The 26121-nt window shown below is 41.5% G+C and overlaps 3 protein-coding genes across 3 annotated transcripts in view; 2 read left to right on the top strand and 1 right to left on the bottom strand.

Annotated features, from left to right (window-relative positions):
• Positions 1-333: 333 nt before the first annotated feature.
• LOC124646907 (myricetin 3-O-rhamnoside 1,2-glucosyltransferase UGT709G2-like) lies at positions 334-1776 on the top strand. The gene has a single exon (XM_047186948.1). The coding sequence runs from the start codon at positions 334-336 to the stop codon at positions 1774-1776; it is 1443 nt and encodes a 480-aa protein (XP_047042904.1).
• An 8723-nt stretch (positions 1777-10499) lies between these two features.
• On the bottom strand, positions 10500-17707 carry LOC124646908 (laccase-15-like). Its single transcript, XM_047186950.1, has 6 exons — positions 17618-17707; positions 17330-17481; positions 12386-12633; positions 12190-12309; positions 11006-11947; positions 10500-10660 (listed from the first exon to the last, which is right to left on the bottom strand). Exons 1-6 carry the CDS (start codon positions 17705-17707, stop codon positions 10500-10502), a joined length of 1713 nt encoding a protein of 570 aa, XP_047042906.1.
• A 6132-nt stretch (positions 17708-23839) lies between these two features.
• LOC124646909 (ananain-like) overlaps positions 23840-26121 on the top strand; it is a 2402-nt gene continuing 120 nt past the window's right edge. Inside the window, exons 1-2 of the mRNA XM_047186951.1 lie at positions 23840-24356; positions 25746-26117. Of these exons, the coding sequence (XP_047042907.1) occupies positions 23840-24356; positions 25746-26117 (889 nt within the window). The remainder of the gene's footprint in view (positions 24357-25745; positions 26118-26121) is intronic.

Genomic DNA, 26121 nt, shown 5'->3' on the forward strand with positions numbered 1-26121 from the left:
GCTCGTAGTCCACTCATGACCAGCTCGTGCGGAATCCATCAGCCAGCTTTCGTTCGGCGATTGCCTTCCGCGAAAATCTGGCCTACTTGTGATCAGATTTTGCAATTTCGGATCGAGTTTAGAAACCATAAGTAGCAGTTTACAACACAACTATTTACACATCCATAAATTTCCAAACGTTAACAAAAAAACTAAATATTACAAATTAATCATCTATATATCTTCATTCGATGGCGAACAAGCTAAACATTATAAATAGCACTGTACGAGTATTTTGTACTCGATCCATTTAGATTTAGGTTGCCGTCGTGTCTCGCACCGGACGATCTATCGATGGATGCGGCGGCGCACGTGCTGGTGTTTCCATGGCCGTTGCAAGGCCACATCAACTGCATGCTCCACCTCGCCGCCGCCCTCCTCGACGCCGGCCTCCACGTCACCTTCCTCCACACCGACCACAACCTCCGCCGCCTTGCTTCCCAGCCGGCGTCGTCGTCGCCGCGTCTCCGCCTGCTGTCCATCCCAGACGGCCTCCCTGACGACCACCCGCGCTCCGTGGCCCACCTCAACGACCTCATGGACTCAATGCGGGCCACCGGTAGTGCCGCCTACCGCGCCCTAGTGCTCGCCTCATCTTCCAACAGGGCGGCCTACGATGACCATCCACCGGTGACCTGTGTTATCGCCGACGGCGTCATGGCATTCGCCATCGACGTCGCCGAGGAGATCGGCGTGCCGGCGATTGCCTTCCGCACGGCCAGCGCGTGCAGCTTCCTGGCGTACCTCTCCATGCGCAGGCTCGTCGAGCTCGGCGAGGCCCCGTTCCCTTCCGACCAGCCGGTGAGCGGCGTGCCCGGGATGGAAGGATTCCTGCGCCGACGAGACCTCCCACGCGCACCCAGCCGCCCGAGCACTAGTACTGCCGCCGACGACAGCGGCGTCGTCGACCCCATGCTGCTCAACATGGGCGATTGCAGTGCTCACAGCGGCAAGGCACGGGCGCTCATCCTCAACACCTCCGCGTCCATGGAGGCGGCAGCGCTGGCGCACATCGCCCCGCACATGAGCGACGTGTTCGCCGTGGGACCTCTCCACGCCGCGGCAGGCACCACAAGGACGGCGAGCCTGTGGCGCGAGGACGACGGCTGCATCGCGTGGCTGGACGGCCACGAGGACCGGTCCGTCGTGTACGTGAGCCTGGGCAGCCTCACGGTCATCTCGGAGGAGCAGCTAGCCGAGTTCCTATCCGGCCTCGCCGCCACCGGGTACGCCTTCATCTGGGTGCTCCGGCCGGACATGGTCGCCGGCGGAACCGCCGTGAAGATGAAGATACTGGGTCTCGGTGGCGACAAGTACTCGCGAGTGGTGGAGTGGGCGCCGCAGCGCGACATTCTGCGGCACCGGGCGGTGGGGTGCTTCCTCACGCACGCCGGGTGGAACTCCACGTTGGAGGCCGCCTACGAGGGCGTGCCAATGGTGTGCTGGACATTCTTCGGCGACCAGCTCGTCAACAGCCGCTTCGTGGACACCGTGTGGAAGACGGGGGTGGACATTAAGGATGTGTGCGACAGGGCCTTCGCCGTGGAGAGGGCCGTGAGGCAGGCCATGGAGTCCGCCGAGATAAGGGCGGCGGCGCAAGACATGGCGCGTCAGCTCAGGCTTGACGTCGCCCAAGGTGGATCTTCGTCCTCCCAGATTAAGCGCCTTGTCGCCTTCATCGGAGAGCTGTACGTACGTGACTGTCACCACACAACCACGCCGGCCGATTCTAGCTAGCAGAAATCCTTGTGTCTTCAAGTTGCTGTTGTCCCATCAGTCATTTTCCTTGTGTCTACTACTACGTATAGCAGTAATAAGAATTCCAGAAGACACCAAACTCGAAGGTGATGAAAGCATGGTGTGTAATATCCAATCGACTACATTGTGCGCAATATAGAGTATGGATCGATGTGTCTCCCTCTGTCCCATCAAACAAATATGTCTAAGATTTGTTGAAAGTTAGATGTATCCATATACTAGATACTGTCTAGTTTGCTACAAATCATCACTTCATGGGTATCTCTGAAATATTCGACCTTGAACTCATAGGTGATGACGTACAGCATGCTGTGTAATATCCAACCGACTACACTGTTGCTGGCCATGGTTGCGTCTATGTATTAGTCGATTATTATTATTAAGATTTTTTATCTCTAGATTGATTCCGGTATATATAAGTATAATTAACTCACGTTTAGTGGAGGCTCTACTTTTCATATATTCAATAAGACTGAAGAACCTTAATCGGCTGAGAAATATCAAAACTGATTTTAACTAGTGTCTCATATGCGCAATAGAGTATGGATGTGTTTGGTACTCCCTCTGTCCCATCAAACAAATATGTCTTAGATTTGTTGAAAATTAGATGTATCCTATACTAACTAGATATTGTCTAGATACATTTAAATTTTAACAAATCTAAAGTAACTTTCGTGGAACGGATGGTATATCATATGTGAGCCTAGCACCGAGGGATAAATTGTCGGGGATTCACCAGCATACTTGGAAGAGCAAGTAATATGTTTTAGTTGTGGGATTGCTCATCTACACACCGAACATGCATGAGATACAGGGTTACACAGGTTCTGGCTATAGCGCGGTTAATAGCACCATTCCTTCTTTTCTTGTATCAAATGGACGTAGTAATGAGAGGCTCACAATGCATTAGGCGACTCAGTGATATTGGAAGATGGTCGAGGAGATCGATATCAAAGTAGAAGATCTAGGGACAAAACCCTAGAAGACTCTTGGACTCACTTAAAGAAGGTCTAGACTTCTAGTTGTGCCTTCTAAGAAGCTATTGACATGCACTTACAAACTGCCTATCGGTGTTGATGTGATGAGGGCATCTCCAACAGGAGCGACAGTTTGGGTCTGCGTGGTCAAAAAATGCACATGCACCCTGCTCCAGCGGCGTGACGCATAGTGATCGGGTTGTCCACGGCGACGCAAACGTGGCCCAAATATGCGGCACGTTTGCGTCTCCGCGGATGCTGCTCGGTCGCGCCAAGCGTCCGCCCGCTTGTCCCACGGGCCCGCCTGGCAAGCAACCCTGGCTTTAGCCGGCGCCAATTTAAGCACAACAACTGGCGGGAAGGGCAACCGTCGGAGTGGCAAACACGTCGATCGACGCGCGAACCGTCGAAATGGAGCGCCGAACCGCCGCGGAAGAGCAACCACAACACTCTTTGGTATATGCGGCACCACTAATCCCCGCTTAATAAGACCTCTGCGTCTGCTCTAAGGATCTCCAACCGTCCAGCCATTCGTCTCAAGCCATGAGAAAACTATCTTTGTTGTCGGACACTGATAGCGAGGAGAATCTGTCGGGATGGCGGCATTGGTGGGATAGAGCGGCCACGCCGAGCAACTCTAGCTCCCCACTGACGGACAGAGAGGATGAGGAGGGGGGAGGCCATCACTGAGGACGGCGAGGAGGAGGAGGGAGAGGCCATCGCCGACGATGGCCAGGATGAGGAGGGGGACACCATTGGCCACGATGGCCAGGACGGGCGGAGGAAAAGGAAGATGATTCGGATGCAAGGTGGACACGGTTGGAGGTGAGGAGGCGGTCGAGGAGGCAGTGGCGGCAATGAAGGAGGCAAGGGCCTAGGCGAGGGCGCAGGTGCAGGCGCAACATCCGTTAACGGACGACAACGAAGACCCCAATGACCACTCGTCGGAGCCCGAGGTGGGTAGAGGGCGGCAGTAGGACATCGCAAACCCAACCTGATGTTGGTAGTTAGGAATGTAATAGTCGGTTAGATGGTGCGGCATCGACATACACTAGTGGAGAATGGATCTTTTGTCCCGGGCCGTTAGGGGCTTTTGTCCTGGGTTTGCAAGAGGGACAAGGGAGGCGGGACAACAGGAGTGACCTTTTGTCCCGAGCGGCTTACCAGCCGGGACATAAAGTCCACCACGGGTTTCCAAGCAGGACAACTATAGATTACTTTTCAAAAAAAAAAGTATTTTTTTCTAGGATAGGGTTTAGGGTTTTTCAATTGTTTTTCAATTTATTTTGTCTTTTATTTTCGAATCTAATTTCTTTTGTCACATTTATTTTTTCAAATTTTTTTACTCGTTGGTCTCACTTGCACCATTTTTAACACTAATTGAACTTAATCTTTAGTCAAATTCAAGTCCTGGTCACACTTCCAGCCAGGACATAAAGTTCACCACGGGTTTGCAAGCAGGACAACTATAGATTATTTTTCGAAATTGTTTTTCATTTTTTTCTAGGGTAGGGTTTAGGGTTTTTCAATTTATTTTGTCTTTTCTTTTCGAATCTAATTTCTTTTATCACATTTATTTTTTTCAATTTTTTTGACTCGTTAGTCTTACTTGGACTATTTTTAACACTAATTACACTTAATATTTAATTAAATTCAAGTCTTGGTCACACTTCCCAGTCAGTCACTCATCCTCACACTACTCCACTCTCAGCACGTTTAACTTCTCTGTTTTTTCCTGCTGTGTTCCGTGAAGCTAATGGTACCTTGTTTTCAATACTACCCTTTGAATCTTATTAACTCTTATACCATTGTGTCACTTATCTCTATTTTTAAAACAAAACAAAAAAAATTATTTAAGTAAATAATAATATTAAATTTTAATGAAAGTAAAATAGGTAAAAAACTATTTTATTAAATAGTATATCCATTATTCATATAATATTGCATATTTAATATCATTGAATCCGTAAATCGCATTGGGACAAACAATATGTCCATTATTATTAGAAAAATGTGAGGAATTTAAATATGAACTAATTTATTTGTTATTACAATTATTAAATAATATATCCATTATTCATATAATATGGCATAGTTAATATCTTTGAATATGTAAATCGCATTTGGACAAATAATATGTCCATTATTATTAGAAAAATATGAGAAATATAAATATGAACTAATTTATTTTTTATTCATTTATTATTACTTTTATTAATGAATATATCCATTATTCATATAATATGGCATAGTTAATATCTTTGAATCTATAAATCATATTTGGACAAATATTATGTCCATTATTACTAAAAACATATGAGGAATTTAAATATGAACTAATTTATTTTTTATTCATTTTTATTACTATTATTAAATAATATATCCATTATTCATATAATATGGCATAGCTAATATCTTTGAATTTGTAAATCGCATTTGGACAAATAATATGTCCATTCTTATTAGAAAAATATGAGGAATTTAAATAATAATATAATAGAAAGATTTAATATATTGATCATGACGATTCATATGTTCATACATAGAAGACACACACGACACCATGCATCTACTCATAAATATTAAGTTCGAGGTGATCCCGCTGGCTATTGTAGCCAAGTGCACGGAAATGCCTCCTACCCAGCTCGAAGCCGAGGCGAGCGTCGAGAGCGGCATAATGCAGTTGCTTGTGGATCAAGGGAAAATCGCCCCGTCCAAATATCAATGCCTCTTCTTCTGCTAATTCCTTGGCGGTCTTCGGCGGCTTGTTCTTGTCCTTCTTATTAACCTTCTTCTTCTGCTCGAGACCCGTCCCAATATAATGATTCGTCAAATCATACAAACTTGGAGTATGCTTATTTCGGACGCGGTTCCAGAGGATCTGCTGGAGGTTAATCGCAGACGGAATAGCAATAATTCCGTAGGTACGCAGCATATTCACATCATTGTGGATTGCCGCGCCACAGAATCTTATGTTCTTGTGCGGAAGGAAATCGATGAGAACTTGTGGCACTTCATCGGCATGAACAATTTGGAAGACCGAAGTCTCTTGCGCGACGGAGAGTTGAAGGATGGCGGCGCGCTGATTACCTCTACCCTCGCGAGGGTCGGTGAACTCGCAGTCCAAGCCCACAACCTTGATTTCCGCGGCGTCGAGGAAGTCTCTCTTAACAGCGCGGATCCACCTCTCCACCCTCTTCGCACGGAGGGTGTACGTGACATTGAAATTCATCTTTTCGATGATGACTTCAAATCGAGGGAAGTCGAGGGCGCGCGCAAGCTTCACCAATTTTGGATCCATGAGAGAGGGCCAGCCGGGCGCGGGAGAGAGATAGAACGGCGCCGGGCTCGTTTTTGGGAGAGTGATGTCGCTAATGGTGTAGTTTTGGTGTCTATGGAGACGTGAGGAAGAACAAGGCATGTATATAGGGGAGGGAGAGATGAAAAGGCCAGCCAACAGGGATCAATGGCGCCGGCGGCGATGCAACTTCCCAAGTCGATCGTTCTTTGTTTTCCGTGTGCGATCAGTAATGGCGAGAGGAATCGGTTTCAACGCGGGAACGAAAGGTTTGACTTTGGTCCCGGCTCGTGTCACCAGCCGGGACTAAAGGCCCATGAAGCACCGGGATAAAAGGGTGTCGTGTTTCGGGGCGACGTGGTCAGACCATTTGTCCCAGCTCCAGATTGGGCCGGGACAAAAAGCCTGGATTAAAGGTCCGTTTTCTACTACTGATAGGTTGTTTTTTGAAAAAAAAAAGATCGACATATGTGGGTATTGCAATTCATCCGTCAGTGAGTCATCAAAGTTCCAGTCCTTTTTCTATGTAGTTATTATGAATTAAAACAAATACACTTAAAATAATCTCTGTGGTGTCCAATTTAAAATTCATGAATGGAATATCAGCAGTACCATAAACTGCATGACTGCCGGGTACATGATGAGATCACATTCTCTTCTTAAAATAATCTGTGGTGAATAATTTTTTATTACTTTCGGGATCTACGACATAGATACACATCAGCTAATCAATTAAGTGCCAAAGTTACTAGTACAATAAGCAAACAATATGTGAAATGCAAACATTTTGTAGCCTATTTTTTCAATTTCTGCCTGAAAACTTCTAAAAGGCCTCTCATAACTTTCTTATTACGTCTGTGCAACAGTAAACTAAACGAAAACAACTACTGGATAGTATGTTGTTGTTCTAACGTGGAAACTTGTTTGCAGGTTGACTCAATCTTGCGTTTCTCTCTTCTCTATGAATATTGAATTGGTTTGTCGCGGGTGGTGATACATAATTAACAAACCATATTTACCCATGTTATGACTGGTGCGATTTGCTCCCATTTCACACTACTAAAAATAAATATTGTGCTATGTAGCTTTAGCTCAATCTCAACTTTGCATCTCCATTTGATATCTAATTGATTCAATTGATCGAATCTCCATGGCTACCCAACTAAATTAATTAAATCCCTTGTATTTTTACAATGAGAGACATGTCGATCTCGCCTCATGCTGTCAAAATGTGATGGTTTTATATTACTTTAGATCTATGTATGGTACTTACCACATCCTCTGTTCACTAATAAGAATATTTTGGCTAACTAAATTAGATTGCCAAAAACTCATTGTATTAGGGAACAAAATCTATAGAAAACTAAATATAATTTTACATAGAGCGATAAACATTATGAAATCGTCAGAGAAAACTATAAAGTTTACGCATAATCTTTCCGAGCAACAGTATGCATGCATGCACGGGATAATCAACATGATTTGCTTTATTACTATGTCTATTGTACTTCAGAATACCTAACCAAAGATGATAAGATAATGATGAAGGACACGGTATGGTCTTGAGTATGCATGCATCCTTGCTGATTGAGAAAGCTAGGGGAGGCAATCATTCTAGTTAAATGACTTAAAACTGTTGCACATAATCTACTTTGGTAAAAAAAATAAAAGAGCAAGGATCATAATATTTTTGTATATAAATATTGCATACTTTACATATACATAGATTAACCAAAGGAATTCCTTCTAACATTAATGTTAATTTAGTTAAATGAGTGTGAAATAATTCTAGAAAAAATGGATTATTTTTAAAATTGTAGTAGGCAAGCATTGAATAATAATAAAATAGCTAATCTTTATACATAAAACTTGAGCAGGTAATCGACTTTGCCTTAGAAAAAAAAATAGGTAGTCTTGGATGCAATGAATTTGATTAGTTTTTTTGGTAGTTAGCTGAAATTCAAACACAAATAGTTCAATCTATAATCTTATATAGTTTAATCAGTAGTAAGATATTAAAAATAGTCTTTGCTAGTGACAATGTCTTTCTATAATATTATACAATGAAGATGTGCGTGTACATTAGTGACTAAGCTTAACAAGATTGATTCTATATTATATTGCCCCAACATCAATGAATCCCTTGCCATTAATTAGTTTATCTGGAATCAAAACTTTGAGATTATTTTTATAAACAATCGTTGCGTTTATAACTTAATTTCATAAGTTAAATATTACCTAAAAGGTTTTGTAGAAACATAATTTTGGAGATAATATGTGATCAACATGGTTTCTAACTACATACATGTATCGTTAACTAATTTGATGTTAATGAACATGTGCATTGCGTATAATTGACAACTAATGGTAATAAAAGTAATCATGCACATACAATATTGGTCTCGAAAGACCGATACAAATTAAATAAAAGTGAACAATAGGAAGACCTACTTCTAGTAAAAAGATTGCTTATACAACAAATACAAATAAGAGCATTCATAAAATATATGTTCAGACCATGAAAATCAAGGAATCAGTAATTGAGTGCGAACTGCATATAAATTTCATATAACTAAGGAAATTTTCACCCCCCCCCCCAGAAAAAAAACCAATGGAAATTATTTTAATGTTATGCTTACGGTTAACTATAGTAAGCAATCATTATAGAAAATATAGTTATTATATAATAATTATTAAATTTTGAATATATAATAATTCTTTCAGATACCATGGTACCTAATTATTCTCAAAAACTTTAGTAGGTTATCTTTTTTTTCAAAGACAAAAAATAAAACAAAATGAAGTCACTCTAGAAAATTGGATAGCAATGATTCAAACAAAACCTACGGTACGCAATCATTCTTTAAACCCACAATATTTAATCATTCTAAAAAAAACTAGGGTAGGTAATCTACGTTGTTCAAAACAATCATAGGTAATCATTCCCTACTGATACCGATATTCAATATTTGACTAGTTTTTCTTGCAGTAGTTAGCTGTGACATCTTGACAGGTAGGCTAATCAATAACCTGATGTAGTTTAATGAGACATAATATAGAGAAAACTTTCGGACTAGGGTATGTAATCTATGTTGTTTTAAAAATTCTTTGGAACTCTAGGTTTTCCCTTATTTTTCCTCATTGCATGAAGGTTCCTAAATATTTAAGATACAAAAGGGGATTATGCCTTCCAACGATTATTGATAGTTAAGTCCAAATAATAACAAAACTGGTACATAAGAGTGAAAATATAAAATTAAACTTTGAAATGAATATAAAAATACACTTCGATGATGAAAAATCATGTTCTATCATATCATTTCATAACTTACTAAATCTATGATGAACAGATTAATTTCCATTATAATTTCTTCATAAAACTTCTTTTATGATGGAAAATTGCTTGTTTTCATCGTAGAGAAGCATATTTGTTGTAGAGTGTGATATCAGGGAAAATTTTGCATGTGTTAGTAACTGTTACACCAACACTCCAAACCTTACCACGTGTAGCGAGAAAGATGTAACACTTCCACGAATGACGAATAATGTTCCTTGTTGGTGTTATGTATGGTATTATTGTTGTCAAGCTATTGGCAAGTTGATTTGATTGATGAGAAGACAACACACCATTTTTATCAATATATTTTCATCCTTACGACCGAATTTACATTCATGTTGGCCGAATTGCCTTAAGGATGTTCCTTTTGAAACTCTCAATGAAAAGATATACTCACATTCATCGTATAGTAAAATCTAGACATCATTTGCAATCTCATGAACTAGTATATCAGTTCATATTTTACACGGATTATGTACTAACTCACAAGTAATAACCAACATAACTTTATATCTTAATGCCAAAATTAGAAAGAAAATAGTTCTAAAATGTGATTCATTTGAAACGGGTTAAATAATATAGCTTGAAATGTAAAAACAATTGTCAAAGGATGATACATATTGTACCCCGAGGTGGGTAGAGGGAGGCAGTAGGACATCGCAAACCCAACCTGATGTTGGCACTTAAGAAACTAATTGTTGGTCAGATGGTGTGGCATCGATATATGTGGTTTTTTTTTGGAAAAAGATCGACATAGGTGGGTATTTCAAATAATCAGTCAGCAAGTCATCAAAGTTCCGGTCCTTTTTCTATGTAATGACTATGAATTAAAGTAAATACACTTAAAATAATCAGCGTGCTATCCGATTTGAAAATTTATGAAGGGAATGTCAGCAGTACCATAAACTGCACGATTACCAGGTACATGATGATATCACATTCTCTTCTAAATAATCTAGGTGAATAATTTCTTATTACTTTTAGGATCTATGACGTCGATACATAGCCACTAATCAATTAAGTGCCAAAGTTACAAGTACAATACGCAAACAATATGTGAAACACAAACATTCTGTAGCCTGTGTTTTCATTATTCATCTGAGACTCTGCTATTTTGATCATCGCAACTTGGATAATCTTCCGGAGGCGGCGGAAGTGTCGCCTTCAATGTGTGTCCATTCTCCACTACAAGTGCCAATGCCATGCCTGATGATACGTGCTTTTCCATATGACAGTGCAAAAACCATACCCCTGTAAATCACCAAAGAAATTATATTCTAGATAAATGTCGGAACTTTGAATGCATGAAAATCTATATAAACGTTCATCCATAGAAAAAAAATTGTTCAAAAAGGGGAACTGGGCTCCAGCTTCGCTACACACACATCTTTTAATTAAAATCACAAAATCTAATAGCCAAACTGGCTTCACCAAGAAAAGGAAAAAATTCCAGCATTATATATGAAGCTTCTCAAGACGTGTTAAAGCACGAGGTTGTGAAAAGACCCAACAGAAAATAATTATGCATCAATGTATTTTTTTTTTTTGCAAAAAAGTATCTCTAGCACTGGTTGGCGCATTTATGTGTGTACATACCAGGGTTGTTTGCGACAAATCGGATGGCCATCCACCCATAAATTGGGACGAGGGCAGTGTTCCTCGCCGGTGGATCCACTAGGTTGTACGCTTGCACATCTTTCATCATGTCATATCTCCCAAGCCCTTGTCCGAGAATAAAGAAGTCATGGCCGTGAAGGTGCATGGGGTTGGTGTTGCTGATCAGGTCCGACGAGTATGGGTTCTGGAACACTATCTCCACCACAGTGTTGTGCCGCACCCTCCTCACGATTGTCGCCTTCGATGTCGGGCTATGGCCAAACTCTACCATCGGTGGGCTGCTTGGTAACTCTTGGAGCATGCTTACGCTTCTGCTCATGTTGTTGTTGTAGTGTGCTTGGAGCAATGACGTCGTCGTCGGAAGCTCGAAGGAGATGTTGTTCAACTTGGACACCATGCAGTTTGGTGATCCTGCATATAAGCAGATGTCCCCCACATCAATGGCGATCAACAGGTGCTCATCCACGTTCACCGGAACCGGTTGAGGCAGCAGGCTGGTCAAGTTGCCGCGGAAGTAGAAGGATGTTGTTGCGTCGTGCTGATCGGGCAATTCAGGGGCCAATATCGGAGTACCATCATCATCTGACCCTTCGCTCGTATTATAGTTGTAGGAGACAACCCCTCTAGATATCAACACTGGGATCTGGGGGCTAGGCTCTGGTGACTGCACGGCTTGGGCGACCATGTAGTAGCGTCCAGGAGGTGCATCGGCAACGAGCAAGGCGTCCACTGTCTCGCCCGACGCTGTCACAATGGTATCGGTGGTGTATGGTTTCACATAGTTTGCGTCCACGGCGACCACCGTGAACTTATGCCCCGCGATCTTCAAGTTGTACTCTTCGTGGACCGCCGCGTTTACTATCCGTAAGAGGTATGTCTTTCCAATCTCAACGTTAAGAATGTAGTTGTTTTCTGTGACCCCTGCGAGCGGAATAAATAGTTAGCCTATCTTATACTGAGGAGGGTTAGTTTTCAAAGTACCATTCTAACCAGAAAAATATGAAACATTGTTGGAGGTTACAAATATAAATGTTTATTACTAGCTCGATTATAAGTAGTACATGACTTCTTACAGAGCATGCTTTCATAAGATTTTTCTTCGAAAATATCTTCATAGACCGTATGTATACTAGAACAAAATTAATAACTATTAGAGGAATTACCGTAACAGTTACTGAGGTCTCCAAGCATTCCATTGATTGTAGGTGAACGAGGCCAGTCTTCATAGATTCTATTCTCAACTCTAGTTTCAAGATGAACAAGATCCACGTCCCACCATTCACCTGCCGGTCAGAAGACATAATTAGGGAATTAACAAGTAATGCATCTCTTTGCCGTTGCAAACTTGCACACACAAACCTATAACAATGGGGATCTCCTCGTCTGGTTTGGGAAATGGGTATGAATTGGGCCCGGACCTTGGACGGATGACCAAGGCACCATGAATAGTTGCACGGAGGAAGCCGACATGAGCATGCCACCACAATGTGCCGTCCTGGCCGATGACGTTGAATCGATACGTGAAATTCTTGCTTGGCTGGATTGGGCATTGGGTTATCATCCCTGGCCCATCGGCCCAACAATTCAGTTGTTGCTTCACACCATGCCTACATATATACATCAACTGTGCTTAGCCCTGTGTTTTCTTAGATAGAAGGAATATATGCCCATATTCTAATTAACAAGCCCTAAATGGCTAGGCAATACAAGATGATAATGACTAATGAGTCAGTTTGCAAGAAACCAAAAGGACAAGTAAACAAAAAATAAGTAAAAGGCGCAGCTTGAACGCCGATGCACTCATCCACCAAAGTGATATATCACTGGAGAGGAGAGGAATGCCGAAACTTCCCACCGAACAGGCCAATGAATTATGATTGTGCTCTCATCTCCAGGCAAAAGTGTCATGTTGAACACCAAACCCCTCCCGTGGCGCTCCCCAGGGCGCCGCCGGGGGCCGATCTCCCTCCTTCCGCCGCCCCCTCCCTCCGTTTCTCTCCCTCCGCCACTGTCATCGGCGCTGGCCACGGTGGCGGCGGGCCCCGAGGCAAAGTGCCCGGGGGGTTGTTGGAGGTGGCGACCGTCGGTGGCGGCTGGGGCGGCGACCTCCGGCTTCGGTGTGCTCCGCATCTAGGGTGGCGTCCCTGGATGTGCGGCGGCGGCTCCTCCTCAACGGCCTCCGGCGATGGATGGTGGCGGCAGCAGCTGTTGGATCTTGTGCCCACCGAGATCCATCGTCGGCTTCTGCTGACGGCGCGAGGAAGGGGGCGGCGATGTGCGGGGCGAGGATGGTGTGGTTGCGGCTTCCGCCGTCCACCGAATTCTCCTTCGTCATCGTTGGTCAGCGGATGGCGGCGTGGGGGTCTATTCGTCTGCTTCGGGTGTGAAGGTGGTGGTCCTAGGGTTCTTCTTCTGCGAAGATGAAGACCTACCGGGTGCTGATCCTTTTCATCTAGCCGGAGTGTTGAGTTTCGGAAGGCTCAGCCGGCGAATGCATCAGCGCATATTTTGCCTGTAGTTTGCTAGATCGGGTGGTATTCGGTCGCGCGCACCCATGCTTTTATTCCGACCGTTTGGTTCTGGAGGGAGCGGCGCGAAACTCTTTTTCTGTGTTGACATCAAGTGACTATGGATCCATGATGAAAGTCGGAAGAAGAGAATTTCATGAAGGCCGGATGGGAGGTCGACTAGCTAAGGGAGGTTCAAGTCTCCGCGCTGTTGAGGGACTTGCTTGGTGTTCCGGGCTTCACAACAGCGGTATGAAAGTGGGGCCGACAACACAGGTGAAGTTCAGAGTCCTACCTTTCAGGGTGAAAAGCCAAGGTCTGGCCTTAACTGGTTGTGCCTAGCAATGACCTTTTTGGAGGCATTGTTTTGAGAGCGGGGACTATCTTCAGGGTGAAAACCTAAGATCTTTGATCGGGCAACGACGGTGTTAGAGCATTGTTCCCTTCTTGAAGGCGTCGTTTTTGGAGAGTCTGTATTTCAGGTGTTGTCTTTGTGGTGGATGTATTGCTGTTGTTAGGCCCGAGATACTGTAGCGGGACTTTTGTTTCTTAGTTTTTTTTTCTTCTATTTTTTGGATGTGTGCATTCGTAGTGCCATTAGGGTGGTGTGTTGTTGCAGAGGCTGGATGTAATTGGTATCTTTTGATATTAATATATTTCCTTTATCGAAAAAAAAAAGTGTCATGTTATGATATGTCTCTCCGTTGGCGAAGAGGGGCCCTTCGCTCTCCCCCTCGTTCATAAGGTGATTCACCGCTGGTAGCCTAGTAGATATAGCCTCTCACCCTAGAGATCAAATGGAAAAAGATGACACGTTACCCTAGGAGCAGAAACCTAGCACCACCAACTATTCAATTGATGAGCCAACACTTCATTCAAAAGTCTGAACTCTTGGAGAAGTGCAAGTACCACTGGGGAATATATTTGAATACTCCCACTCATGTCACCAGGGAACATAGGGGGAGACCATAGCCAAACGACAGTTGGTAATGGGGTCGATAAAAGTCCACTACTATTTTGATTAATAGTCTTTTATCTTAGCTTCGAACTTGAGATCTAGTTGTTGTGTTATCAACTTATCATACTGAAATATTGAATTGAAGAACCAGCCAGTTTCACCAGATTTTCGAACTATTGGATAAGGGATGGTAATACATATATATATATTGCACCAACATGTCTAGGAAAGAAGGTGGAGAATCGCGACCTGTTTACGGAAGTTTGTACACGGTTGAAGGACACGGCGAGTGATACTTTTTTCCTACATGGGTGGCAGCATAATCTACGGATTGGGCCTCCATCTTCACCTTAGGCGTTTTACATTTTTTCATACTGATAGTAATTCGTCTTTTTTAGCACTCCAGATTATTGAGACTCTTCGAACGGCTGTGTGCATCCTAGCTATGCAGAGGTCAGGTATAGTTGCTTTTTATGAGTAATAAAGGGCCCATTATAAAAAAATGTGTAGAAAAGCATGCTAACAGATCAGCACCGTGCCGCTTATGGGCTAACAAGTTGGACCGATGTATGCTTCTAGTGCAATGCGGAACAGTCGAACAGACACGACAACACCAAAGGACATAGACAATACCATCACCAGAGTGGGCTAGACTCGGCAAGATAGTACCCAGCTTTTGCCAACCCTGGCAAGCCGTTGTTGTCGAGATAGAAATGATATCCCTTATTGTGGAAAACAGATCAAAGGCATCAGAGAGGGTGGAGGGAACGAAAGAAAATTGACCAACTGAGGAGCTAGGCCAAGTAGTTGTCGATTGTCAACAATCTACCACCCACAACCCAACATGCTCACAGCCCTATTTTCCCAAGTTGGAATCTCCAAGAAGTGATCCATGCCAAGGCGTTGCCACAGTCTGATCTAGGGAGAATTTAGAATTTTTTACTTTTCACTAGGGAGCCAGGTGGCACCGTGAAAACAATGGCAACCTCGCCAGGAGCCATCAACTAGCCGGTGATTTTAGAAAAGCGACCAGACACTAGGATGGACTTGGTCCCATGTGGCGGGACAGAAAAGTAGGGGCGGCGGTCTTCATATCTAATATGGGAAAGATGCAACCGGCGACCACATCCACTGTCACCACCAGCGCGACCGTGCCCTAGGCTACTCCCTCAGCATCCTCTATCCACCACGCTTAGATCCCCACATCCACCTTCATGGATGACCACGCGAGATTCCATCATCCATCTCTACCGGTAGGGGTGGCCACATCGGAGCTAGAGTTTGCGTTCGATTCATCCAATAGGATCACTCAGATATTCACCACTCGCCCAATACCCCATTTGTACGGTGCCTAGTCAGTACTCATGGTGAAGTTCTACGACCCAAATCATTATATATAGATAGGAAATAGTTGGACGGAGGACGTCACTTGGGGTTGCTGGAGACCACCATAGTGATCTGCTACACACAGTAAAATCGGGATACTGACATCGGGGATGTGTGGAGGAACCAAGAAATGCCCGCCCCTGTCAAGTCATCCACCTAAGGAGGCTATGAGGAAGAGAACCAGTAGAAGTTGGTGCGAGGGGTTAGAAGGGGAGCCTCCCATGTCGCCATGTTGAGCAACATGGGGGCGATCCTAGTTTTGTAAGTTTGGATATAGCTACTCGGCTTCTATGAATGGATAAATGAAAGAAAAGAAAGCGAGGGGGAATTATATACTCCCTCCGTCTCTAAAAAAAACAGTTGAACTTTGTCTAGATTCAGATGTATATAGACATACTTTAGTTATATATACATTTGTATCTAAAAAAAGTTGAGCAGATTTTTTTTGGACGGAGGGAGTACTAGGTTTGGGTCTAATTGTCGTATGGAGATTATATACTTACAATAATTAGGAAAAAACTGCAAAATAGAGTATTTAGCATAAAAAAGTCAAACTAGGAGGTAAAAATTAGAGTTAATTAATTTCTTAGTTTTTCACAAAATTGGTCATGAATGCTGCAGTATGCAGGTGTTGTCAATAGAGTGTTAAAAGGGTTTTTCCATCTCAATGATGTGCTTCGGAAAATATTCTGAAGTTTTCAATTTATTGTCAACTCCATAATTTATGTTCATTTCTTCATGTCTACATGCATGATTTTGTGTTGACTAAACATGTACCAATGAGCATCCAATTATTGACACTACAGATTAGATGATTTCCTTGAGGTCTTCAACTCCGTTCAGCATTTTTCTCTTTTGGTGTGGCTGTGTGGGTACCTTTCCAAATTGATAGCTAATAATCTACGGAGTAGTTCTGAAAGATAGGATGTCTAGCTATCATTGATGTCAATGATGTCCCTTTTATGGATAAAATAATTGCCTCCGATTTCACTAATGTATGAATGAAACCACATGCTCTTTAATCTTTGGGCAAATATGAACGCACTGCACAATGAAAACCATCCAGTTGGCTTTCTCGCAGGACGTGACTGTATCTGAATTTTTTTCTGATAAAGGGCACTTTATACTTTTAAAAGCAATGAATCTAGCATGTGCATAGCTAGGATGCACAAATGTTTCTGATGTGATAACTAGTACTCTCTCACTATCTCTTCCGAAATTGCTGTGGTGGAGCTGGCATGTGGTTTCAAGTGAACCCAATAAATTTGTGCTAATCTAGACTATTTTTTTTACTTAGCACCATTTATCACTTCGTTAAATTCCATTGTTTTGTATATATGAACCCATTGATATATTTTGCTAGCTTCGCCAGTGGCTGTGGACTCCTCCATATTCTGCAGTGGTTGACAGAATATAAGTAGGAACGGATAAACTATGCATCATTTGTCTTACCAATGAATTGTTAGTCCAGTGGGCGACTTGTTGATGACATGAACAACCAGCGAGTCTCCCTCCGTGACCTCGATCGTTGGGCCGGGGAGTTGCCCATTCACCACAGTGACAAGCGTGTCGTTGCACAGGTGATTTATCTTGATCTGGCTCACCTATGTATTCAAGAAAATTCATGAGAACATATCCATCGAAAGACAAGCAAGAACAGACCTCACATAAGGTACGTCTGTTTCTAATACTGCTACACAGACAAAAAGCTAAGGTGACAGGGGTGAGCGCTACGCTTACCACGAACGTGTGCTCGACGATCGCCGCTTCACCTCCGCTGGTGGCTGCTAGAGCTGCAGCGAGGAAGAAGACGAGGCAGATGGCAGCCATGGCTGCCACGAGGAGCTAGCTAGCTTTGGGATGGAAGGATGCTACCGTCTTGGAGTGGCTTTGGAGGCAATACAGACTTGAGAGCAGAACAGGAGCTAGCTTTCGAGGAACAAGATACAGGAATAGGATAGGCGCTTAAATATAAGCGTTGACGCAAAAACTGCTGCCGGCGCTTCGCTGTATTTTGGCTAGCAGGAGGAAAACCGGGAGGAGTTGTTAGATTAGCAAGCGCCTGAAAGTAGAGGCCCAGCGTTGAAGCCAAGGACGCCTCTATGGAACGCTAGGATTAACTTCCGTTTCCTTCTTTTCTTAAGCGTCTACACAAGAGCTTACCGTTGAACATGCCCTTACGACTCCTCGTAACAGCAGCAGCACTAAGCCAACATGCAGAGTTTTACTGAATGATTTTTTTCAAAAAGAACTGGACAAAAATTGCATTGAAACAAAACAAATTCGATCTAGGAACTACACATAACCTCCAGAAAAACGTATTATACCCTGCAATACATAACTTCTAGAACTGGGTACCTTGTATCCACGAAGAACGGATGCTCATCATGCAACTTGTCTTTCCCATGAATCTATTTGCATCAGTATCCCAATATATTCGTTTCAAAAGAAAATCCCGATTTAAGTATAGTGACATTACTACATGCTGGTAATGAACACTGCCAGACGCAAATGTAAAGGTTTCTGGTTATTAGCTACCAAAATCGTCGTGTTTCGCAACTGCACACAGTTGTCGCAGCAGGAAGGCAGCAGTCAAATTGATCTAGCCTCTGTTGTTAGTCTATATAAATCTAGCGGCGTCTGTTGCTTAAAATTAATTAAGAACGAGGCGGAAAATATAAGTTTCTGTCTCCTCCTAATTAAGATGCAGCTGCTAAACACTCAGATATTTTTCAGAACTAATACAGGAAAACATAGAGTTGTGCACGCAACTTAACAAAGGATCAAATGATCCAGCGATCAGGCAGCTTTATCCCTTCACCATGGCAAGCCCAGGAGCCCAACTATCTACTTCCTCAAGCCCATCTATACTAAACCAAGTCAAATCGAGCAGTTGTAGCCCGAAACCAGAACATAAACTGGAAATCAAAACACAACGTTTTCTTATTTGTCAAAAAATAAGTGCACTACCAACTCGATGGATATACACTGACCTGGTCGGTGCTCTACACCCACCGCACACCCTCCCCAGCCTGTGGGCCCGCCCAGTATTGTTTTCTTTTTCATTTCTGTTTTCCTTTTGTGCTCGGTTTTAAATTCGTTAAAAATTTGGAAATTGTCCATGGTTCAAAAATTATCCAGAATTAAAAATCGTTCGAAATTTAACATTTGTTCAAATTCAAAATTCTTCCAAAATTTGGAAATTCGTTCAAGATTAAAAATTTGTTCAAATTTCAAAATTCGCTCAAATTTTAAAAATTGTTCAAAATTTAAAATTTGTTCAAATTTCAAAATTCGTTCAAGATTAAAATTTTGTTCACATTTCGAAATTCGTTCAAATTTTGTCGAACTTGAACATTTTTCAAATTTGATAATTTCGAAAATTATTTTTAAACAGAAAAAAAAACGGAAGAACAAAAAAACACTGAAAAATAAAACAAAAAAGAAAAAAAAGAAAACATAAAAAAAGGAAATGGAGAAAAAAGGCCTAACCGGGTGTGCGGCGCGGTGCAAGCACCGACCTGGTCGGCTTATGAAACACCACACACCTTGGTCGGGTATAGTGCCTAGCCCACTTGCGTTTTTATTTTTATTTTCGTTTTTTGTTTATTATTTTTATTTCTTTAATGTTTGTATTTATTTTTTTTGTTAATTTTTCTTTTATTTTCAAATTCGGAAAAACAATTGTTCAAAAATTTAAAATGTTTAATATTTATAGAAAAAATAAATTTTAAAATTCGAAAATTCGAAAATTACTCACATAAAATGTTTCTAATGTGAAAATTGTTTGAATTTGAAATTGTTCAAATTTAAAGACGTTCACATTTTGAAATTATTTCAAATTAAAAATATTCAATAAGTTCAAAACTAATTTATTAAAATTCTTCAATTTAAAAAAATCAATAGTGGAAAAAAGTAATTTGAAAGTATTTAGATTACTTAATTTTTAAAATTTTCAAAAATGTTCAAATTGTAGAATAAAAAAAATTGTTTACCTGATGATGTTGGGCCATGGCCCATCAAACCACCTCAGGCGTGCGGGGGGTGTGTAGTGCATGTACTGCACCACACTGGTCAGAATACCACCGAACCGCGGGTATTTCAAGTTTTGTTTTTCACGATACCACCGGTTTTTGGTTTAAGGGTTTGATGTCTGGGCTGGGTATTCGTTTCTTTCTGTTTTACTTCTATTTTTATTTTCTCCTATATATGATTGAAAAAAGGTTCATATTTAAAAACTATTAAGATTTGAAGGAAGTAGTTTAAAAAATGTTCAGATTATTTATATTTTTTAGGTTTACAAATGTTCAGTTCTTGAAAAATATTCAGTTATTGAAATATTCAGTTTTTGAAGCTTTTCAGGTTTAAAAAATGTCTCAGACATGAAATTTTTCAGTTTCCAAAATAAAGTTTAGCTTTTGAAAATGTTCAAATTTAAAATATGAAAAATGTTCGGATTATTTCTAACTTTTCAATAATTTTTGGATTTTCAAAACAAGTACAAACTTCAGAAAGGTACATATTTTGAAAAAAAAATCTAAAAACAATGGTACAGAAAAAATAGCAAAAATGAAAAAAAAGGAATTACGTGAGCCATGACCCAACTCCGCCGTGGGTGAACGGTTTGTGTGGCAAGTCCGCACGATGCCACTTTAAGAGGCATATAGGAGCTCCCCATGTCGACCGCACATAGATTCTCAAAAAAATAGATGGCACATCAGCGTTTCGTGTTTGCCGTGCAACGCCGAGATGTGATGCGGGCGCATGTGAATCTTGCAAGGGTTTATGTGATACATGGCACAACAAGCGTCAAATAGGAGCCCTTAATCGCAAATGATGGTGGTAGGTTTGAGATATAATTCCTTTGTTCAATAATATAAGTTGTTTAGCAAGCTTATTTAGCATGCTAAAGAGTCTTGTATTAGTTAGTGAACAGAGGGACTATCAAGCAAGAAGGATGTTCATAATTATATATATCGGCTTGGTCTAACCCAAAATGCAACAGAACCAATCTCCAAAGCATGGAAATTTAGTATTCTCTCACAAAATATTATATTTTTAATGTTTATAAGCCAAATGTGAAATCCTTCTTTGAATCAATGTCTCTACTCGATCTTGACGCAAAACTCATGCATGCGTATTAGTAGGGACGAAAACGGAGAGGAAACGGATGAAGTGGGTGGTGCCACATTTGTATTTATATTTATATCAGAAGCAAAAAAAACATATACAGAAATCCGAAAATAAAAACAGAAATGGATATTGTGAAAAAAATACGTACTGAATACAGTGTGGACATGGAGTTGTCGACATGTTCGCCGGAACTAAGAAAACTCTTGAATTCATCATGCAGAACATCTCAAGCATTCAACCATACCCACAAACTTGTTATGTTCGATTCACTATGAAATAGGGAACCCATTGAGCTGTGAAAGCCTCCTCGAATGCATAAAGGAATTATATGACCGCCAGATTTGGGATGAGCTGTTTTGGTACTTTAGCTTGAAAAGGTCATGTAATTGTCATGTTGGATTGGGCCATCCACATCAACCCTAAAGCAAAATTTTCATATTAACTGGAAACAAAAAATTGTTTCCTTTTCCCCCAAAAATCTTATGTTTTCAATTTGCAAAATTTTGTTTCCGTTCCACTATTTCCATTTCGTTTTCATTTCTCCGCGGGAAAATCAGAAACTTTTCACTCTATTTTGACTCCTACCCCTACCTATTAGTACTACGCATATGCACGCTGGTGTAACACCCCGACCACCCACTGCTTGAACCTGTTACCTGTGGCATCTCTTTAGGATCTCTAGACTAGCCTCACAGACCAACACATAACCCCAACCCCACGGACTCGTACACATCCCGGATCAACTTTCGGGTCGCTCACCCGTCCTCAAATTGCTTTAGGAGAAGCACAGTTAAACCTCATAGTTTTTTGGAGATGAGTATTCAAAATAAATTATACCTTGTTCGTATGAGTATTCTATCAATCCTATTAGCCCTTGGCAGGATATTGCAGTTGGTATTCACATTGGGAGTGGACAAATGGAGGCCAAGTTTACTATAGCTCTTTATTTTCAAAAATACGAAATTTTTATTTTAAATTTGAAAAATTCTGAAAACAAAATCCATGATGTAGCCAATGACTTCCCTCCTACCACTGATAAGCTGAGGTTGAAATCTACAAAGATGTAAAATCTTAATGTGAAATTTTTTGTATTTTAGAGTACATAAAAAAGATAAATATGTGGATCTAAGTATAGTGAATAGTGCATATTTTCAAAACTATAAAATATGCCATATTTTATCATTTTTGTGTTGCCTAGAATACAAAAATAAAATCACATTGAGATTTTGCACGTTTGTAGCATACATCATTGGCTACATCTAGGATTTTTCAGATATTTTTGAACTTCAAAATATAAATTTTGTGTTTTTTTTATAAAGAGCTATATGTAGCTCGGTCTTCATTTGCAGTTTTCGGCATTCACATGTATATGGTGAAAATATAATTCCATGAAAATAGTACCTACAAACTACACATTTATATATATGGTACTTGTGTATATTTTTCATGATTTTGGAAATGTAAATATGAAGCTTTTGACATTTCCCTAGTGAATATTACACGAGATAATGACATGCAGAAATATTTTGTCGATGTATATGACTATATTTTGCATGTGTCATAGATTACATGATATATAGTATTCTCGTGTTTCTATATAAAATATTTATCATCTTAGTTTTGGATGAATATTCAAGTTTCCAAACAGTAGTTTACGGTAGTTTTTTTTTCTAAAACCACCATAAATAATCATGTTAAGGTTTGGAGGGTGGCTACATCTTCTTAAATTCGGGAAAATTACAAAATAACGAATGAGTGTAACGCCAGGTCCAACCAGGTAAAAAGTCATGAATTGCTATGAATGTTTTCCGCACACACAAAAACAGAAATAATTACTCCAATTGTTTTTCACAGGGAGTCTAATAGTCATACTTGGTACGGATTTTGTGCATCGTCATTGTCTAGTGAACAGCTAGCTAGTATGGCTAGTAATTAACGTGGCATGCTTGCATGCATGTACAGGAATGAACAACGTTTTTAGTGATCGAATGACTGTTCTCTGTCGTATGTGAAAAATGGTTAGTAGGAGTGTGTTATTGGTTCGCCAACCTCGAAAAAAAGTATTATTTGTTCGGAACCATGTAACCATGAATCTTTTTTAGACCATATGCTCAAGATGAGCCCGGCTTCAACTTAATTATAAAGCCACACACAACGAAAGAGTACAAGACCACTGTGATACTTTAGGTCTTTCGCAATGCAAGTTTCTTAGCACAGTATTATATATAGATAAAATGATTATGTGACATCACACTTAATGATGAAAAAAATGTGTTGTTCTATTTTAGCTAGTAGATACAACGTTTGCATGCAGCTATAGGCAACAGAAACTTTCAGACCAATCATGTATTTGCATGAGACCAAATCATTAAATTAAGATACAACCCTAAAAAACAATGTGTGATGGTTGGTTTTTTAGAAATCTTTACTGCCTCCAAGAGACAGCCCATTGTGACCTTAGCCTATGTATAAGCAATAATATGTGACACTGTTATAAAGTAGCCGCGGCGATATGGCGCCCGTTGCAAATTCAAAGAGGCACGTAATATTAAGGCGCCACAGCTTGTTCCAAACTCTGCTTATATATGCATGCGCGTGATCCACGAGGGAATCGAGGCTATGTAGCTGCACACCATGCCATCGTCGTCTATGCTGTGCATGCACACTGATGCATGATCAGTCTAGCTCATACCACGGTAAATAGGCACTCCACCTCATCATCCATGCATGTTCGGGCAAATTATTGCCGTCCAGCAGCCTCGATCGTCAGCTTGATCCGCCGCTATATAAACCCACCACCGGTTCCAAGTTTTCTCGCACTCACTGACCATGGCTCCTCTCATCCGTTCCACTTTTCCTCTTCTCGTGATCCTTTTTATCGTTACTCCATGCACCGCGTTATCCACTTCACCTGGTGCCGCCTCCGGGGCTAGCCATGACCTGGCGATGCTCGACAGGTTCCACCGTTGGATGTCGAAGAACGGTCGTGCGTACCCTAGTGCTGCCGAGAAGCTGCACCGGTTTGAGGTGTACCGCCGCAATGTGGACTTCATCGACGCATCCAACAGGGATGCCGAGAGGCTCGGCTACGAGCTCGGAGAGAATGAGTTCACCGATCTCACCAACAAGGAGTTCATGGCTCGGTATGCCGGGGGCGTGTATAGTGACCCCGGTGTTGGTGGTGGGCTCATCACTACTCTGGCCGGAGATGTTACAGAGGGGGTGGTATCGTCCGAGATCCTCATCCACGATGATGGTAATTTGACGATAGCTTCCGATCTTCCGCGGCAATTTGATTGGAGGGAACATGGCGTGGTCACACCAGCTAAGCAACAAGGGAAATGCGGTAAGCATATATAGTATTATAGTCTGTGTGTTGTTAAACCTACATTTTTCTTATCATAAGTTTTAATTGGTGTGCGGTAAGCATTTTTTTATAGAAAATATAAGGAGTGAGAATTTTAGTCTCCAGATTGAAAGCATCTTGTACCATCTGATCCTATAGTGTACGGTGGATGACTATTTTATTAAAACCGTCACATGGCAAGTTGCTAGGGTCCACCGCCAAAATTTTGGTAGCAACTTCCTATCAACATAAAACTGAAACAGAATCAGTCAACACCATATAAAAGTCGAAAATGTATAACAAGAAGAAAAATATCACAGTATATCAGGTAGTACAAAAACTAGCTTCGCAAATTATGAGCACACAAGTTGCAAAATTTTAAATGTGCAAGTGATTTATATTAAGAGTAAAGCAAACTAATGTTTCTTTTCCTTTTTAGGATGGATTGAACTTTTGCGGATGCGTATATCTTAGTTATGCTGAGGCCAGGAGGAGTGGTGTTTTGGAACATGGGAGCATATGCTCCCTATATTTTGAAATGCATCTTACATATATTTTAAATTTTAAAAAAATTGGAACAAAAAATTCGCACGTACATCTTCACGTGCTACGCGCTCACAAAGTTGTTTCATAAAAGATGAACTTATCATGTGACGTGTGTAAAAAAGACAAAATTCAGTGCTGAAAACAATGCTTTTCACAGGATAAGTTTTCTCTTTTTTACATAGGCCACAAAAAATATTATTTTTTCGTGAAACTTGACGCATACACATATATTGTGGAGATGTACATGTAGAATTTTTTGTCAAAAATTTTCCACACTTCGAAATATGTTTTGTTGGTAGAGGGAGCATACGCACCCAGGAGCCGAATTGAATTTCCGGAGGCCAGGTGTAATGCTTAATTTGTAAAACTAATAAAGCGTCTTTCCATCCAAAAAAAGCAATATTTCTTACAAAAATTACAAATACAAGTAGAAAGACCAACCGAATACAGTTTGCACATTACAAATGTAGTGGTACCCTATATTTTAGAATTTTACAACAGATGTAGGTTCAAAGTACAAGATTTCACAGATAAAAAATAAAATTTGTACATGTAAGTATTCAAATACAATACTACATCAGCTTATGATGACATGTTGCAGCGCTTAGAACAAAGATGTATTTCCATACACACAATTGGACAATTTTAAGACGTTGGCGTCTTTAATGTAGACTCATATTATATGTACAAATTGAGCTTAATCATAATATCAGTGTAATTTATTAAGACGGCTCTATTTGTTTATCTTATGTTGATATAATTAACCAAGATCACGCTGTTTTGGCAACAAACTGTCACTCACGCTAGCCTGCTACTACGCGCCTATATATGTCTTGGCTACAGGATGCTGCTGGGCGTTCTCTGCGGCAGCGACGGTGGAGAGCCTTCACAAAATAAAGGGCGGGGAGCTGGTCGACCTGTCCGTGCAGGAGCTCTTGGACTGCGTCTCGGCGGACCCATTCCGGTCACCGTGCAAGAGCGGCTCTCCGGACGGCGCCCTCAACTGGATCAAATCCAAGGGCGGCCTGGTCACCGCCGCCAAGTACCCGTACGTGGCCGCGCGAGGGAAGTGCACCACGCCAGCCGGCGCCCGCCGCATCGGAAAGGTCACTGGCGTCCGTTTCGTGGAGCTGATGAGCGAGCCGGCGCTGGCGGTGGCCGTGCTACAGACGCCGGTGGCCGTGCGGATCGATGCGAGCGGGGCTGTCATACAGAGCTA

Source organism: Lolium rigidum, chromosome 4 (genome assembly GCF_022539505.1).
Source record: "Lolium rigidum isolate FL_2022 chromosome 4, APGP_CSIRO_Lrig_0.1, whole genome shotgun sequence".
NCBI lineage: Eukaryota > Viridiplantae > Streptophyta > Magnoliopsida > Poales > Poaceae > Lolium > Lolium rigidum.